At 37.3% G+C, this 17,551-nt stretch overlaps 1 protein-coding gene across 3 annotated transcripts in view; it reads right to left on the bottom strand.

Annotated features, from left to right (window-relative positions):
- Nucleotides 1-4,114: 4,114 nt before the first annotated feature.
- The window catches only part of SLAIN2 (SLAIN motif family member 2), a 33,423-nt gene continuing 19,986 nt past the window's right edge, over nucleotides 4,115-17,551 (bottom strand). Inside the window, exons 6-9 of one of the 3 annotated variants that reach the window (XM_032108968.1) lie at nucleotides 17,019-17,156; nucleotides 11,997-12,074; nucleotides 7,288-7,597; nucleotides 4,115-5,561 (exon numbers count right to left, since the gene is read on the bottom strand). In XM_032108968.1, coding sequence (XP_031964859.1) covers nucleotides 5,495-5,561; nucleotides 7,288-7,597; nucleotides 11,997-12,074; nucleotides 17,019-17,156 — 593 coding nt within the window. In that variant the 3' untranslated portion in view covers nucleotides 4,115-5,494. Of the gene's footprint in view, nucleotides 5,562-7,287; nucleotides 7,598-11,996; nucleotides 12,075-14,952; nucleotides 15,257-17,018; nucleotides 17,157-17,551 lie in introns of those variants that run through there. The other 2 variants (XM_032108969.1, XM_032108970.1) reach the window with 2 other exon arrangements.

The following is a 17,551-nucleotide window of genomic DNA, read 5'->3' as shown; positions in this document are numbered from 1 at the left end:
GTGGAGGTAGCTGGTGTGAAGCTTCTGGAGATCATGTGTTGGGTGGGGGGCCAATAGTTTGTCTGACATTAGACCAAGCTGTTTGCACTAGTGAGGTTTTTAATCAGCCTGTCATAGCAGGGCTGTGAAAGGTTGCAATTTTCCAAGTCTCAAAAAAATCATAGCAAAGAGAAGGGAAAAGAACAGAATGGAGAAGAATATATAGTCTGTATTCTGTGCATTGTGCATGATAACCAGCAGCCAAGTGGCACTGGGAACGGACCACAAAGTCACCTTCTCAGTAAGGCATATCCCAGTCACCCCAGCAGGTGTACTGTCTTGAACCTCTCATCCTGTAGCGCCAATGGAAGCAAGCTTCCAGGGATAATTTAAAAGCAGCAAGGAGGGGGAGAGGATGCTGGGGGAGGAGGCATCACATGCCACTCTCTTTTAAGCTTTACTGTTACTAGTTATTAAAACTATTATTTACTGTATTTACTGTTTAAGTTATTAAAACTATTTTCAAAAGAAAATGGATTTACATTATTTTATTGCTTTCAGGGCAACGAAGCTGGTGAATGGTCTGGAGCACAAGTCCAATGAGGAACAGCTGAAGGAGCTCAGGGTGTTTAGCCTGGAGAAAAGGAGGCTCAGGGGAGCTTATTGCTCTCTACAACTGCCTGAGAAGTTGAAGTCAGGTGGGGATTGGTCTCTTCTCCCAGTCAGCTAGTGACAAGAGGACATAACCTCAGGCTGTGCCAGGGGATTGAGGCTGGACATAGGAGAATTCATAGAAAGGGTGATTAGACATTGGAATGGACTGCCCAGGGAGGTGGTGGAGCCATCGTCCCTGAAGGTGTTGAAGGAAAATCTGGATGTGGCACTTGGTTAGATTTGATTTCAGAGGTCTTTTCCAACCATGTGACTCCCTCTACTTATGCTGCTGATGATAGAAGCTCAATTACAATATAACTATCTTCTTTTATTTATACAGTCTACTTTTGTCTCTTGAGAGTGCCACACTGCATAGAGATCTCAGGCATTCCAGTTTTCAAATCTAATTTTTTGTTTTAATTCCATTTGTAATAGGTGGATGATGCACCAAGTTCAAAAATCACTTTGCTGATAAGAAGTCATTTTGGTTACCTATTCCTTTAAATAAATGCTGAAGAGCTACAAATCAGCTTAATCACTACAGTTATGTTTTGTGTCCTTCTAAGTGTTTAACGTGGTCCCAACAGAATTTATCATTTAGTGCAGAGGACAGTTACACACAGCACACTACTACGTGGTACCACAGCTGAAAATAGTTGTAAAAAAATCTTGTGGAGAGTGAGTCTGGTGGAATTTGCTCCTTTCAGTTAACTCTTAGAGCCAAAAGCATCTTCACTGGGCAGTGGTGTGTAAAACATGGACGCTCCTGAGAGCACCTGAGTCCCAGCCTCACCTTCCTGAAGCAGGATAAGTACAGACAGGCTGCCTGTAGGTGTCAGACTCGGACTGCACAGCGGCGTAAATGGAAGTCAGGAGCAGGTGGGGCTTCTGGTTTGTTTCTTAAACCAAAGCAACCTCACATCTTGTTTGTTTTACTTAAAAAGCAAAATTTAATCTGAAGTTTGTTCAATTCCAATCAAAAGAGGGAGAACTACAGACATACTGCTGACATGGTCATTTCCCATACCTGTTTTAATGCAAACACTTCTGAGAAAGAAAAAGGTAAGTTTTAAATGATTAAACTCTGCAGCCATCTCAAGACCAGCAGCATAAGCATTTTCAGTCTTCTGGCGCCTTACATGTTCATCACTTATGTTTCTTCACCCCTGCAATCCGGCTGGTAGAGGGGCCCACACATGAAATGTTACGAGGACCCAAAGGAGCTGTCACACCTTCCCTTAGAATAAGAGAACTGAGAAAAATACTATTTCTAATCTTCAGTCTTGCAATATGGTGATGATACTAATTATAAACAACAGCTTAATATAGAAGAGTTTGTTACAGAAACCTACTAAAAGAGAAGGGTGAAAGGCTATTAATTACCAGATTTTGACACTGCTCTACTTTCCTGAAGGAGTGGGGCAAATGGTACTTAACTGCATGACTAAAAGTAAAAATACCTTTCAGAAGCAGCAGGTCTGAAGCCAGTTCTACATAAATACATCAGGAAACTAGGGGGAAACATTTTAACCCACTGGCTTAATTACAATATAGGAGACTATGCTAGGATAAACAACTAGAAGGTTTACAGCTTAAATTTTGTTAAATTTAACATTAAGTCGCTACCAAATAGAATTAAACTTGCCTTTCTTAATGCCAAGATAAGACAAAGATGGCATTCACATTACTATCACATCCATTGCTTTGTAGCAAAATGCAGATTATGGAAAGTTACTGAGTTCAAAACTAACTTCTTGCTTGGATGTGAGGCAAAGATGGAGGCATTCATGTAGAAGGTAGATAAAATGTGTACTTACCAGTTCCAAGAGGGCTTAGTAGGTACACTTTTACATTGCTCAATTTTCCGCATAAATTTAAGAATTTTCAAAATTAAAATTTTGTTTCATATGGTGGTCTGAAGTGAGCACAAATGCTGAAAAAAATGGAAAAGCAGGCTTGTATACTTCAAACTGCCCATACAAATCACTCTGGATGAAAATTTAGAATACAGTTTTTCATGCAAGTCTGAACTATGCACAGTCCTTCCAGAGCAGAGGCACAAGTCCACCTCTGTTTGTCAATGAAATCATAGATTTCACCCAAATACAGTGTTGTACTCAGTTCGTGAATTACAGTGAGCAGAAGCCAATACTAGTAACCTCTGGAAAAGTGAATACAGTTCCAGAAAAACAACCCAAAAAACCAACAAAAAAAGGCATAAAATAATATCCTCTACATTTCTAAAAGCTTTTAGAAACATTTCATTGTAAAAATAATGATCCAGGAAATATTTTGTGGTAAGAATATTTTATATATTTTTTTTACACTTTTAACACTTACAAAAACATTCAAACACAAAAAAAAATTAAATAACTTTGGGAGCAGAATAAATCCTTCTGCCTACACACATACATCAATTCCAAGCTGTTGGCACAAAAAGTAATCCACATTCATAAAACCCTTACTACTATATCAAACATAAGTTAAGTAAATCATAGGCACTATTTTATCAAATCCATATTTCCACAATTCTGCAGTAAATCTCTACACAGAGCCCCATGATTTCCTGATATCAATGAACTGGTAATGCACAAAGGCTTTCTAGCAAACAGTCTGTCTTCTCAGGAAGTCATTTGCTGTATTTTGGGGGGAATAGCAGAGAAAAAAAATCCCTATAAAACTTAAGCTGAATTTACCCAAGCGATGAATTACTTAAGGAAATGTACGCAAGTTTGATGCAGCCATGGTAAAACCCCCAATATCATCATCTAAACTGACTTCTAAAATTTGTAAGTCAAGCAAAGTTTGATAAAATCCACCAATTAAAATTCCCCCTTCTTCAGTGAAGACTGCAGCACTGATTTGTAAAATGCTGAAATATTAAAAATCAGGCTTTAGTGAGAATATGCACATTTGATCTAGTCCTGTCTTCTGCTGAACAGTGACGTGAGATTCTGACATCCATTCCCTGTACCTGCAGGTGACTCAAGGCTAGATTAGTGGTATGTACTGCTCTGTACTGGTAAAAGGTGGTTTCTGCTGAAATCTGACAATTACAGTATATATGACACCCCAACTTTGAAGTCTTAGCACAGATCTTGGTCTGGGGTGTGAAGTCACCCATCAACCCAGAGCTTGCTTGAGTAGTCTGAGCTGCAAATTAGTCTCCACTCCTTCCTATTTGGTTTCTTCCAAGTCAAGTAGTATTGCATGGCTTTTCATCCAGGAGTATGTTAATGATGGCCTAAAATTCAAGTGCTAGAATTTCAGGATTAGTTATCCTCTTAGTGGTGGGAGGCAAAATACACCAGCAGTCCCAAACTCAGATACTAATGCAGTTGAAGGCTACCTACCGTCCAATCCAACTTGTAGTGTTTGTCAGTCATTGCACAAAGGATATACCACTCACATTCTCTTACTTCATCAACTGTACATCCAAAATACTGAAAAACCTTCAAACAAAATCCCTTCCACTTAACTAGTCCCACCCAATACAACTTTAGCTACAGATTTTTGCATGATGTCTTCCAGAACAGAAAACAATGGTTCAATGCTAAATACATCAGTTGTTCTGAGCAAAATGTGTTAGAGTAAGTCAGAGTCACCAGAGGAGTTTAATAGCTTGTAAACAGACATAGCAGGTTTCATACTCTGTTACCAGTTAATGTAAGATACACATATGTAAGGCAAAGTACATATTTAAACACACTTACATGGGCAATATCTTCTGTAAAAATATTTACAATTTAAAACAAACCAATTTAAGAAATGGATGAAAGTAAAAAAATAGGATACAGAAAACTCCCTCATACCATGGAACATCACCTAAATGAATATCATTTGGCATCAAGAGTCAACTCATTTCCTTAAAATTTGTATGTTACAAGTGCATAGTTGTGTTTCCTTCTCCTTAACTATAAGCATTTACAGTTGCTGCAGGCTGCAAGTATAGTGGTATGGTATTAGAACAAATCAAAATTATCACTTGCTCTTTCTTTTGCAAGGAAACCTGCTATTAAAAAAGTTTTCCCCAAATAGCAAGCCATGTGTTAAAAATGTGGCTACAATAGTGAAGGCCATCTTTCCTGAGCCAGGAACTTTTAAGGTTAGATAGATTGTACAACTGAACTAAGCCCTTTTGGCAATCAAACATAAGAGTATGTAAAGCCAATAAGTCAACATAGGAAAGATGTGATCTATACTATTGCACTGTGTGTGTCTGCTACATTCAATCTGATGCGGTAAGTCATTGCTATGACCCCCTGTTCTGCCTAATCCTCCAGAGTAACTGCTGATTCTTCCTGAAGGGTATACGTACCACTCGCCCCAGTCAGGATCTCACACAATTGTCAAAAGCATTATTTCCCCAGCACTGTAGCAGTCTGCAATCAGAACATTAGCTCTGATTCATGTAGCCTTGTTTCAATAGTACATATTCACCAATCTTTCTGCTGAGTTAAAACAGGCTGAAAATGAAGTTTTGGATAATGTATGCTCATAGTTATCCTTGCCGTTTTTCAAGATGGGCATTTCTTTGGCATTCATTCATTTTTGCCCAGACATTGGCCACTCTCATAAATGCTCATATTGATAACATTTTTAGCAAGCAATAAAAAGCCCCCAGAACTGATAGCAATTTAATGTAGAAGTGATTGTATGACCACCAAACATCTGATGTTAGATGTCATTAAAGTGCTGCTTTATAATAATCTCTGCCAGTTTGTGCTAATTAGAGACAGAGAGATTTGGAATTTTTACAAATCCCAAGAGTCACATCTGAACAGTTTGTTTAATCAAGCTGTCTTATAGCCTGGTGAGGAAGTATCCATGAGCACTGGAACTTTGCATTAAGCTTTGCAGATCAGTAGCAGCCATCTTTCCAACTCTCATCTTTCACGTTGCCATATGTCTTGGGAGTGGGTAATGATCTAAAATGAAATGAAATATTTTTCAGTTTCATATATAACTGTTGAAGTTTCTACCTACAATATATAACAATTTAAACATTTTATAAATAATTGAAATATAGACTTAATTCATTTACTTCTCTGCAATACAGTTTACTTAAGATAAACCCCAGAGTATTTTCAGTTTCAGGTCGCATGTATTGTATCTTGGCAACTACCATGTCAGAAAAAAAGGCTAAATAAATAAATAGACAGAAAACTTACTGCTATTATACTCTGTGAAAACGCAAACCTAATCTGCTTCCACGTGAAATAGGCCATTTTTTCACTGATGTATATAAACAGGCAAATCCTTATTTGGTCACATTTTGCTTACATCAAAATCTGACATTCGTAGAAACTTGATTATTGCATTGTGTACAGAGTCTGCATTATAGAACCATGAATCGTTTAGGCTGAAAAAGATCTTTAAGATCATCAAGTCCAACCATTAATTCAACATTGCTAAATCCACCACTAGAACATGTCTTGAAGTGCCACATCTACACATCTTTTACATATCTCCAGGGATGGTGACCCCACCACTACCCTGGCCAGCCTCTTCCAATGTTTGACAACCCTTTTGATGAAGCAATTTCCCCTAATATCTGATCTAAACCTCCTCTGGTGCAAGCTGGGGCTGTTTCCCTTTGTCCTATACATGTAAACTTGAAAAAAGGTAATAAAAGGCAATTAAAAAAAAAAAAGTTTAGTAAGTGAAATACTTTTCTGTAAGACAAGCTGTGATTTGGACAACCACACTTCACTACTATCACCAGCTTCCTAGCAAAACAACTGCTTTTTATTACACAAAGTTCCACACTGCTGACCAGTGCTGGCTCCAACTGCAAAACAGTAAGTGCTGTGACAGTCATTTGTCATTTCCCTGCCCAACACTCACTGCAGAACAGAACTTTTCCACTGTGCTATTTACCACCATTTAATCTTTTTCTACAGTACTAGAAACTAATTGTTTTTCCCTTCTGTTTAAGGAGATTCTTAGTATTTCTCATGGATGACTGCTTCTTTATGTCAGCTTCTACTTGCCACCTTCAGTGAAAACTGGCATTCACAGTTAATACTCAGTCTCTCTTGCAGTAGTTTTCATAAAGACACATCAAAAAACTTCTGTAGCTGAGTGCTAGCACAGTTGTGTTTAAACTAAAAATTCTGTTTCATCCTGTGGGTTAACTGCAGTGATTTTTATGTTAAGTTTAGCAAATGCTATGGATGCCTCCTCTGTCTCGGTGCATCTTCCTTCTGGAAGATGCACCAAGGAGAGCTGCCCAAGGAGAGAAACTACTCTCACCATGGTACCACTGCTTGAGTTATGGAAGCAAGTAGTTCTGACTCCAGAATGTGTCACACAAGTGAATTTTCTCTTGCCAGCTATATTTTGGTAACTTTTACCACATGCAGACCAATTCTTGCTGCCTTCTCAGCCCAGACTAAGACTTTATTTACTTAGTTCAGTATCTTCCATTACTGATTTCACTTTCATTCATTCACCTTCACTCTTTAATACAAGAACCTTTTTCTCTCCGTTTGGATTCAAAACCATTTTGGAAATACTTCACAAGGAGGTCTCCACTTCTGTTCTGAAGACCTTGAGATCAAAATAACAACTGCAGGAAGAAGCAGCACAAATACATAGCGTACAAAATTAATTTTGAAAACTTCAACCTAAGACTACCTGTCAGAGACTCACCTGCGAACAGGCTGTGCAAGTTTGCTACGAGGCACTGGGATGCCCCCCATGGAAGGGGCACTGGGTCTGGGCAAACCACTCCTCATCCCTGCTGGTCTGGTAAGAGTAGTACTGTTAATACTGCTGGCAGGGCTTGGCAAGCCTGAGCTCTGGGCTGCAAGAGGCCCTGGTGAAGAACTACTGTGCGACAGCTGTGCGGCTTCTGGAGAGGCAACCGAGCCGGGTCCATGGTTACTGAACGCTTTCACTGGCTGTCGGAGAGCTAAGGGAGACGGTGCTGCAGGCGAGCGGAATTTACTCGAAGAAGGTACTGGAAAATACAGAAATTACTTTCAGCTTATGTCACAATACTACTGAAATTAAAAACTGGAAATTACTTTATGTGATTATACAAACAATATGGGATGTGTAATGGAATACAGCCAACCAAGCAGCAATGAGAAACAGGAATTCAGATGTCCTCTTTGTCATGTGTTTTTGATATTGTAACTCTAATGCCCTCTTTTGCTTACTACAAATATTTATCAGGATTTGTAAGTAATCCTCATTTGGCTATAACTTTTATCAATCAAGTCAAAAGAAACAGAGAAGAAGATATTTCTTAAGAAGAAATTTAACTGCTTCAGAAACATGTAAACTTCATTCTCATCCATGAAAGAACACGTTGAAGAATATAGTATTCTAGTGTGACACAGTCTTTAAATAGATTCAAAGTGTATATTAGCCTTCAATAATGAAATTTTGAGTGCAGAGCATCTTGGTACTTCTCTTATGCTGTTTTTTTTAAACCACTGAATTAGAATTCATCTAAAGATATGGTTACATCCCACATTTTCTGGCAGATGAAAAAAAAAAAAAAAAGACGGGGTCAGTTGTCCTGGTTTCAGCTGGGATAGAGTTAATTTTCTTCCTAGTAACTGGTATAATGCTGTAGTTTGGATTAAGGATGACATCAGCCAACCCCCAAAATGAAAGAGGTTAAGGTGCTGCTATGAAACTTAAACCAGACAACTCTAACAATTTATAGCCTTCCTCTTCTTACAAACATTACCTAAATTATCAGTGTAACTAATACCTGTTTGTAACTAATACCTGTTTTCTAATACTTTGTACCTGAGTTAGTATGCAAGGTTTTGTTACCAAGTCCTTTCTGGGATAGGTTAGTAAGACAGAATATTCAACAGTCCTTTGATAATGCCAAACCTTAAGCATAATTCTTCACAAGTACGAGAAATATTTTCAAATTACACATAATTTATCACTGAACAGAATACTTAAATTAACCCATAATCTTAGTAATGGAATGAAATTTCACCAGCTTTCAAACTGATTAGGGTGGGTCAGTAAGAGTCAACACAGGACAATAAAATCAATCACGTAACGAAAACATGTTTGCATTTAGTAAATTTGCATGAACTGTTCTTTCCTCTATTAAATAAACATTTTATAGTGAGACCAAAGTTGTATTGTTTTTGACAGATGTTGTACATAAAGCAGCTGGTCCTTAACACAGCTTTTATTATCATTTTCAAGGTAGATCCACTAAGAACATGAGGAGTGAGAAAGGAGACAAGTAATCCTAAATGGGGTATAGAGGAACTGGTAGTTTTGAGATTGTACTTTGAAGCCGCTTCTTACAGGGAACATCTAGGAAGATTAATATGTACCTCATTACAGATGTGAATTGGATTTGATTCCTTTCTGCATTACCCAAGGGGGCCTTTCCCCTGATAGCAATATTAAACAGCATGAAGCCACTCATGGGAAAAGCTGACAAGAAAAGGTGACAGAGAGGTCAAAAACACATGACAGTTGCTAAGTGGCAGGGAGAGTAAGTAAAAAACCTTAAAATAAAAGCTGGCGTCAAGCCAGAGTATGTATTAAGGAAAGCATTAACAACAGAATGACTGGACAAGAAGAGCATCAAAGTGCTCCTAGGACTAAGATAGATTACATTATAAGTTTTTTAAATGTGATCTTGCCTGTAACATTGATGCAATCAAACCTGCAGAATTTCCAAGTGACTCTACACTGTAAATATAGGGAGCTTTTATCACTGAACTTCTCATTACAATGGTTGGAACACAAACACAGCACCATGTTAGCAGCTACCAACAGAGCAATGCCAGTGTATAAACACTGAATACAGCTTTGGGCCTCTTACAGGCACAAGGGAGAAAAGGTGTTTAGGTATGGAATATAAGCAACAAAACGTTGCAACTGAAGAAAGCTTGTCACATTCCCAGCAGAAGTAAGGATCCAGTAAATCAGTCTTCTCCATTCTCTTTAGCCTTCTGCTGACCATATTTTACCATGCTGCAAACTTGAGCTGTCAATTCATAAAACATTTCCTGTCAGCACAGCATTGCAGACATTGCTGAGAGCTGTATTCATTCTTGTACATAAAGGAATGAACTGTCTTCCAGAGCAGTCCACATGATGCAGTCTGGCAAACTGCCTAATAATTCTGTTCTACAGATAAAGAATTTGGTCTCAGAGCAGTTTTGGATATTCATTATAGTCAGTTTGGCCTATCTGTAAGACAGGACTATAAAGAGTGAGGTACTGCCTCACAGACTATTTGATAATTGCATATCTATGTATAGTATTTAGCTGATCCATGTTTAACAAAAACATGCAAACATGTAAGGGTAGTGCTTAATAACTTTACACAACTCAATCTCCTTAGAAAGTAAACTACAAACAACTACAATTAAAACATTTGTCAACCAAAAAAAAAAAAAAAAAAAAAAAAAAAAAAAAAAGAAGCATGGTGCAGTCATGACATTTAGATGTCCTACCCTCTCTGGATTCTGTCCTGGATTGTGGGCAGGGAGCACGAGATCTCCATGTGGCAAAGTAGGATGCTGTGAAGTTGCAAACTTATTTGGCTTGCATTCCAAGGCCAGCTGCTGCACACCAACTTGAAAACAGATTAAATTCTAATGCAGTTGTTAAATCACAACCATTATGATGAGGTGAATCAGCCCAACATGAAAGAACAGATGAGGTATAACTAAAGGAATCAATAAACGGATCTGTCATCTCAGTACAGGAAAGATGTGGACCTGTTGGAGCAGGTACAGAGGGTGGATGAGCACCTCTATGAAGAGAGAGGTGGAGAAGAGAAGGTGCTGGGGAGATGTTACCACAAAGTGGTAAAAAAAAAAGCCAAAGTGTGTGTGAAAGGTGTCAAGGTACGTAATGAACAGCATTTTAAGAAGGCAAAATCAATTGTTGCTCAGCTGTTCATTTTTCTGAAAGGAAAGTCTTGCTTCATTGCTGCTAAATACTTCTACGTTCATAAGGATCTCAGATCAGAAGAAAGAAAACCAACACATGAAGGACTATAAAATAGCAAATAACTGAAAAAGACAAAGCAAGTAACTGAAAGGGTCCTCATTTGCAGTAAGGAATGACAACAGCCATAAACTGGAATATATAACTGGCAGTGCAATGTTTACTGTTCCTCATTCTCTAAGGTTTGATACATTTTTACAAATAATACAAACTCAAATAAAAGCTAATTTTCTGTACAGTCCTACAGGTTCAGATGAGGCCATTGACCTAATAAGTGTTCCAGACATCCAGAGGAAGGCATGGCCAACTGGAAAGAAAGCCAAGAAAGCTCTGCAGAGGAATAGCAATGGTGGTCTTACGCCAAAGCAGAACATTGTGCAAACTTTACTCTATTGGTATGAAGTATGAAAACTATTGAGAGACTTCCTCTTAGGACATGTGAATCTGTTTCACAGTCATCATACTTTGCTAAAGCTTTCTGCATGGCATGAAGATGCCTCTAAGGAGTTGGCATTGTTAAACCCCCGGAAAGAAACACATACATTCTGTCAGCCACCCTCATGTCTGCACAAATGACTCTTACAACGCTTAAAAGATTCTAGCATCTACAAACTCATGAATTAGTCTTGAGTGTAATATGATGTTTACAATGAGATCTTCTTGGTTGTAATAGACAACAGACCAACTATGCTTAAAACCAGAATCACTGTTTACCTTAAATGTGAAACTGAGGCAGTGTCACATACAAGTCTGCCAAAGCTGATTAAAAATCAGATAAAACTTGTATAATTGGATTAGAGACTCAATATTTATCTTCTTTAAAAAAAAAAAAAAAAAAGCCAAGTTCAGCCATTAGCAAACTGGAATATTATATAAAAGAGTCTCTAATTCCTTGAGTCAAAAAAAACTTAATTAATCTATGTTGGGATTAACCTTCTGGTTTTGTGAGGAAAAGAGAAAGCACAAGTGCACGCAAAATAAGTTGCTAGTCCATACTCATCTTTTCAAGGATAAATTTGTTAGCTTTTGTTTCCAGCACAAAGGATTGTATGAGTATTTTTACACCTTTTGTTTTAAAAACTGTATTTTGCAATTTAAAAAATTCCTATACAAATATAGCCCTAGTGAATATGCATTTAGGAGTCTACTTTTCTAATCCGTATTTCCTGATTAATGTTAGAAAGTCACCATTCCTTGGGTTTTTATCTCAAAATTCAATCTCCTAAATAACACAGTTTATTTTCAATATTTAGACAAAGAAGTTAACTTTTATACAGCAAGGACCACTTGGTTAATCTCTACAGTACTTGCAAGATCAAGTTTATTAATCTAGAACATGTGAGATTTAATGCAGGTGAACCATTATTTGAGATTTGCTGGAGCTTGATAAGAGGATGTAAGTTAATTACCTCCTTTTGTAGATGGAGTTTGAAGAAACTGTTTGGTTTTGAAGGCAGCACGAGGCAAATTTTTCTGCCTTTGCAGAGCTGTTGAAAAACAAGAAGTGTTATATTTGTCTAAGAAGATAAGAAAACTAAATTTACTGGGAATTTCAGAATTGCATCCACTTGTGAAGCATCAAGGAGCAGTGTGAGTAAAACACTCAAAAAAGCTGTTATGACTCTGGAAGTGATGGGGTTTTGTGAATGGTGCTTGCTCTTAATGGCAAAGAGTTACAGAGGAGTGTGTCAGAAATTTTGCAGTGCAAAATGCGCAGATTTGGTAAGAGTAAAGCTTCTTGCAGGGCAAAAAGCCCAGAAATGCAAAACAAAAATTAAAACACCTAAGGGAGAACAAGCCACCTAGCAAACATGCTACAGCAATATGAGAGCAAGATTAGATACAAAGATGAAAATTAAATTTTCATATTTGACCTAGCAAGACTAATTTTTTCATTTTAAAAGTGTTTTCAAAAAATATTCTAACATTATACAAAAGCAGAAATCTTTGTCTAATATGATCATCATATAAACAAATTGTATTCTTCAGTTATGGAGACTTAAGCCTTCTTGAGAGATGTCTTTTTTTTTTCCCTCTTCAAAAGGTATGCAAGAGGATTTAAGCTTAAAATGAAGACTTAATACTAAGACTTACCAGCTGCCAGCATGTACACAGCATGATGGAAATTGGTTTTTATTGCTCCTTTGCTCCCTTGTCCTGCCTTTTGTCAAGTAACATTCAAGGGCTGGTTCTGCCTTGAAATGACCTCACTACCTACCAGTTACCAAGAGGAAGCCAATGTTCCAAGAGCTGCAGAATCTTGGCATGGAGAGAATTACTCATTGCCAGAAGGAACGCATTGACTCAGCCTATTTTCACCGCAGCATATTTAAGGGGGGGAAGGAGGAAAGTAGTCAGTGAAATAAAGCTTTGACTACACAGAGACTTCGTAAAATGATAATGTATGAATAAACATCTCTGCTTATCTCAGTGTATGAAGTTTTATACCAGCATAAAACTGATTGCACTAGCAAGGTTTACTTCCATAGTGAGAAGGAAGAAAGATGGGGGAACAGCTGTGCATAAAGATCCTGACCCTGAGTAAGGAAGCTCAATAACTCCATCACCAACTAGTGAATATCACTATAAAGAAGGCAGGGGAGGAACAATTCCAGTCCTGATAATAAAATGTTAATCCTTTTGCTTGATAGCATATAATGATTGCTATCACCTTTTCTATCCTTCAGTCAGTGCAAAATACACAGTATCTTATGAATTATAAAAAATTCATCGCGTGTTTTAACATCATGCTGAAATTATGACTAGACAGTCTAGTTAGTTTAGTCTTACTAACTAACTAAAACCGTCATGTTCAACAAACAGCAAAAAGGAATTAAACTGTACATCAACACAGTAAAATTCTGCCTGTGCCTTCTACTAATAAAAACGTTATTCCTTCTCCCAACTAGAATCTAATCCAAAACAGCCTGTGGCAATATGTAGTTCTAACTCAACTGGCACATGGTCTTCCTAGAAACTTTTTCTAAAGCATACATACGAACAGCCAATTAAGCATAGTATGATCTTTAAATATGAGCATAATTCCTAGAAATTTACTGAAGCAGTCCACTGGCCAGACTGCTTCAGTCCTCAAATATTCCACTTCATTATTTTTTATTGAATCAGTGTTTTTGTTATACCACACAAAATGAAGAACAACTTCTGCCTTCGTATTTTGAATTTGTTTTGTCCTAATTCACTAAGATTTCAATACGCTACTGCTCACGGAACTTCCTTCCCCCATCATTATTCACACTTCTTGCAAGTCAGAGGTGTGGGATGATATGGAAAGGATTTAAAATATGCACATATCAAATTCCTTCCTTCTCAATGGAGACTCCAGGAAATAGACACTCAACAGCAAAACATTTCTGTGCACCAAACCACTGAAAAGAGCTTAGGCAGTACAATTTGAGCAATGCTGAGCAAACATGCAGTTTGAGATAAGTGCCCAGTGCATGTTTATCCACACTACTTGCTGCTCTTGATGTGCTCCACGTGCTGTGACATTACCTGTCACAACTGCTGCGTGCTGAATACATGTAGTTACATTTACTTCTGATCAACTGACCTGGACTACTTGGTTTCTTCAAAACTTACTCTTCCTCCTTTTATTCTGAACATGCCAAGCAGTTGGATCATGGCGAGCAGACCAGTCACTTTACTGATAGTTTGAACAACCTACAGCTCTTTGAGAAAGCTTTGTATTTAGCTCTTCTTAAAAGTATCCATGTGCTCATAGTTCTACTAAGTACAAAAGCATCACACACAATCCAAAAGCAGGTAGCTCCTCCATGGAAGCCACCCTACAACTTCTACAGCTTTGTACAATCTGTGTGGTGTAGGACCGCAATGCAGGGATTTCCCATCACTAACGCTTTAGATAATACCTGTTCCTTGGGGAACACACATATTACCGTATCTTCCAGTGTTTTAAGGTGAAATATGTACTAGCTTTCATATTAAAAAAGTATTTTCTGCAGAATGGCATGGAGAATCAAAGTAAATGAAGATTCTAATTGTTACAACTGCTATTTAATTCAGTCTCTTTTCAAAAACAATTTGGATTGTTCACCACATTGCAGCTAAAAGTTAAAATGCCAATGTTTTCATGTTTACAGTTGTACCTCTGAACACATCATATGTGTCTTCCCTCTCTTCTGTAAGCAAACCAATACAATTTGGCTATAAAACTGTAAGAGGAATTGTCTTTTCAGAAACTTACTGGATTCCTAGCTCATTTTTGAATGCCAGCAACCATAGCAAGTTCAGTATTGCAGCCACAGCAAATGTGCAAGTAAATTATGAACCGCAAATCTTTGACAAGGAGCAAAGTAGTGACCTCAGGTGGCAAGCCAGCATCCTTGCAAAGGTAAGCTCATGCAAAACTAGCAGGTGTATGAGGAAGCTTCAAATCCCAATACCCAGAAATCATTGCCAAGGGAAAACAAAAATTTGCTGCAATTTAACAGTGCTTTGTGCAAAGTGACAAAATATAAAACCAATAAAACAGAAAGTATACAATAAAAAAGGACACAATTCTGGAAATTTTTATACAATGTACAGTTTTGCAGAAAATTTTTTAATCCAGACTAAGCAAAGATACTTACTCATTGACTTCACACACAAACCGTTTTACGATTGTCAATAGCAAGACTCTGACAAACATCTGTAAGAGCAGGGAAACTGTAAAAGCTAGAAATCTGGCCTTTATTAATGATACTTAACTTACATTTAAATGTAAGTTGGTCTAGAGTGGTTCACATTTGGGGAAATAGTCTATGAAAGAGAAGCAAATTTACCTAGTAATTCTTAATGCATCCACAAGTTGAAAAAAGAAATATAAACACAATCACACCACTTTGGCTCCTGCAGTGAAGTAATTGACTAAATATTGAATACTGAGACTTCTGTTGTCTGATCTTTCCAGAAAGTTTAAGCATGAATATACTTTTAATTCTGGAAATAGCCCTCTGGCTAACTAAATTGCTCTCTATGCTCTTCCCTTCCCAGTTTACTCAATTGTAAAGCACCAAAAAAAGTCTGTAGAGATTTTTACTAAAAATATTTTTTCCTTCACTTTCTTTCAGGTCATTTTGAGAATTCTTCGAATCACTGAAATAGCACATCTGTAGAACTGCTGTCCAACTGTTTCGAGTGCTTTATACTTTAATAAGCCTGTCTAACACGTAACAGTCATGCATTTGAACTACACTGATGTCCTTTCAGCTGGAAATTCCACCTGTCTGCAAAAGGTGGAAGAAGAGGGCCAAGGTGGAAGGATGCTGGAGTAACTTACATGAACAATGGTAAAGTCACACTAACTTCTATCTACTACAGTATCACACACCTGGGACTGACTGCCCACACAACCCTTACATCTGCTCTGAGTCTGTACAAAGACAGAAATCTTGTAGTCTTTGGCATGGTCTGTATTCCTTATTCTGTACTTAACTGTATGTGGTAGCTTTAGCACATTGTTTTGAAAGTTTTAAGACAACCAACTAGGTATGCCACTATGCCTTCATTGTTCTATAGGTAAAATACCCCTTAATTCACAAACATTATTTTACATTTCCCGTCAAATATTTAGATTACTGATGAACTTTTATCACAGCATTTTTATAGTTCAAAGCTCTACACATAATAATATTCATAATGTGTTCTTCCCTTGAAAATGTCACACAAAGTAATTAAATTCAGAAACTTGCTTTAAAAAAATGGTCAGGAAATATTTAAACAACAGGACCTGGCAATATTGACATATAAACACTGAATATTTAATTTTCATTTGCTTTGGCTTCTTTAAGGTCACCATTTTCAAGGATTTGTGAGAATAGCATCATTGTCATATCAGCACTTTTGGACAAACTAGGAAGCAGGAGTCCAGCAATGGGCTAACGTGTTTTGTGAGACACAAGTTCATCCAAACCTTTTTTCGGAAGTAACTGACACTTGAAGTAAATAAAATTGGCAACAGGATATATAATCCACATGCCAAAAAAAAAAAAAAAAAAAAAAAAGAAAGAAGGAAAGAAACTGCAGACAAGAGTTAACTTAAGGTGTTAAACTGAAATGAACACTTTCAGGTCACGTTTTACTAGTTTAAAAAAAAAGCAATAAACATCATCTAGGTGATTTTCAGAGCCTAGAAAGAAAACAGTTTGACACGCCCAAATACTCTATTTATATTCTTTATATTACTTCTACATATACTTTTAGGAAACTATGAATGACACCTTAGTAAGAAATCAGATGTTTTTTGAGTATTTTGTGTACCATAAAAACAGATTCACAAAGGCCCGATTAAAAATCAAGATTAGCATCTCCAGTGTGGCATGCAATGTTTTGCTTTGCCATGAGACTGGAAGACAGCCGAGTACCATCACTTAATTCTGAAATTTACACTAAGTAGCACTAAAGGTACTTACTGGCTGAGGCTTGAGGTTGAATGCGAGGTATTCCTCCATTTGGCACTTGGAAGTTTGAGTCACTTCTGCTGTTTTTCACAGACTCAGCTTGGATGTTAGATGTCCTGGACAAGTTTGGAAGACTACGCCTTAGTTTTTCTGTATGAAATAATACAAAGATACCACAACGTGTAATCTGATGCTGGACAAAGGTCAGATTGCGAACCCATAATTGAACTCCAAATGTAAGTGACACAAAACATTAGTCATATAAAACTACATTGCAATTTAAAAGTGTGTTTTGTTACATTAATTCTTCTCAAATCTATCACATACAAAATACTTATGTATCTAAAAAAGCAAGAATGAACATTTTTCACCGATGGTGGAAAAAATCAAGCATATTGTGTTTTGGAATCGAAACATATCTGGATTATGGTTCTCTGGCTTTTGTTGTACTACTATGAAAGCTGAACAGACAAACCTAATTTGCAGTTTTGCACAGTTTTCAAATTATTTACCTACAAAGTTATTTGTAACAAAATGCTTGCCTG

Source organism: Corvus moneduloides, chromosome 5 (assembly GCF_009650955.1).
Source record: "Corvus moneduloides isolate bCorMon1 chromosome 5, bCorMon1.pri, whole genome shotgun sequence".
NCBI classification, from domain to species: domain Eukaryota; kingdom Metazoa; phylum Chordata; class Aves; order Passeriformes; family Corvidae; genus Corvus; species Corvus moneduloides.
The sequence above is the reverse complement of the archived record's forward strand: the minus strand, read 5'-3'. Positions and strand labels throughout refer to the sequence as shown.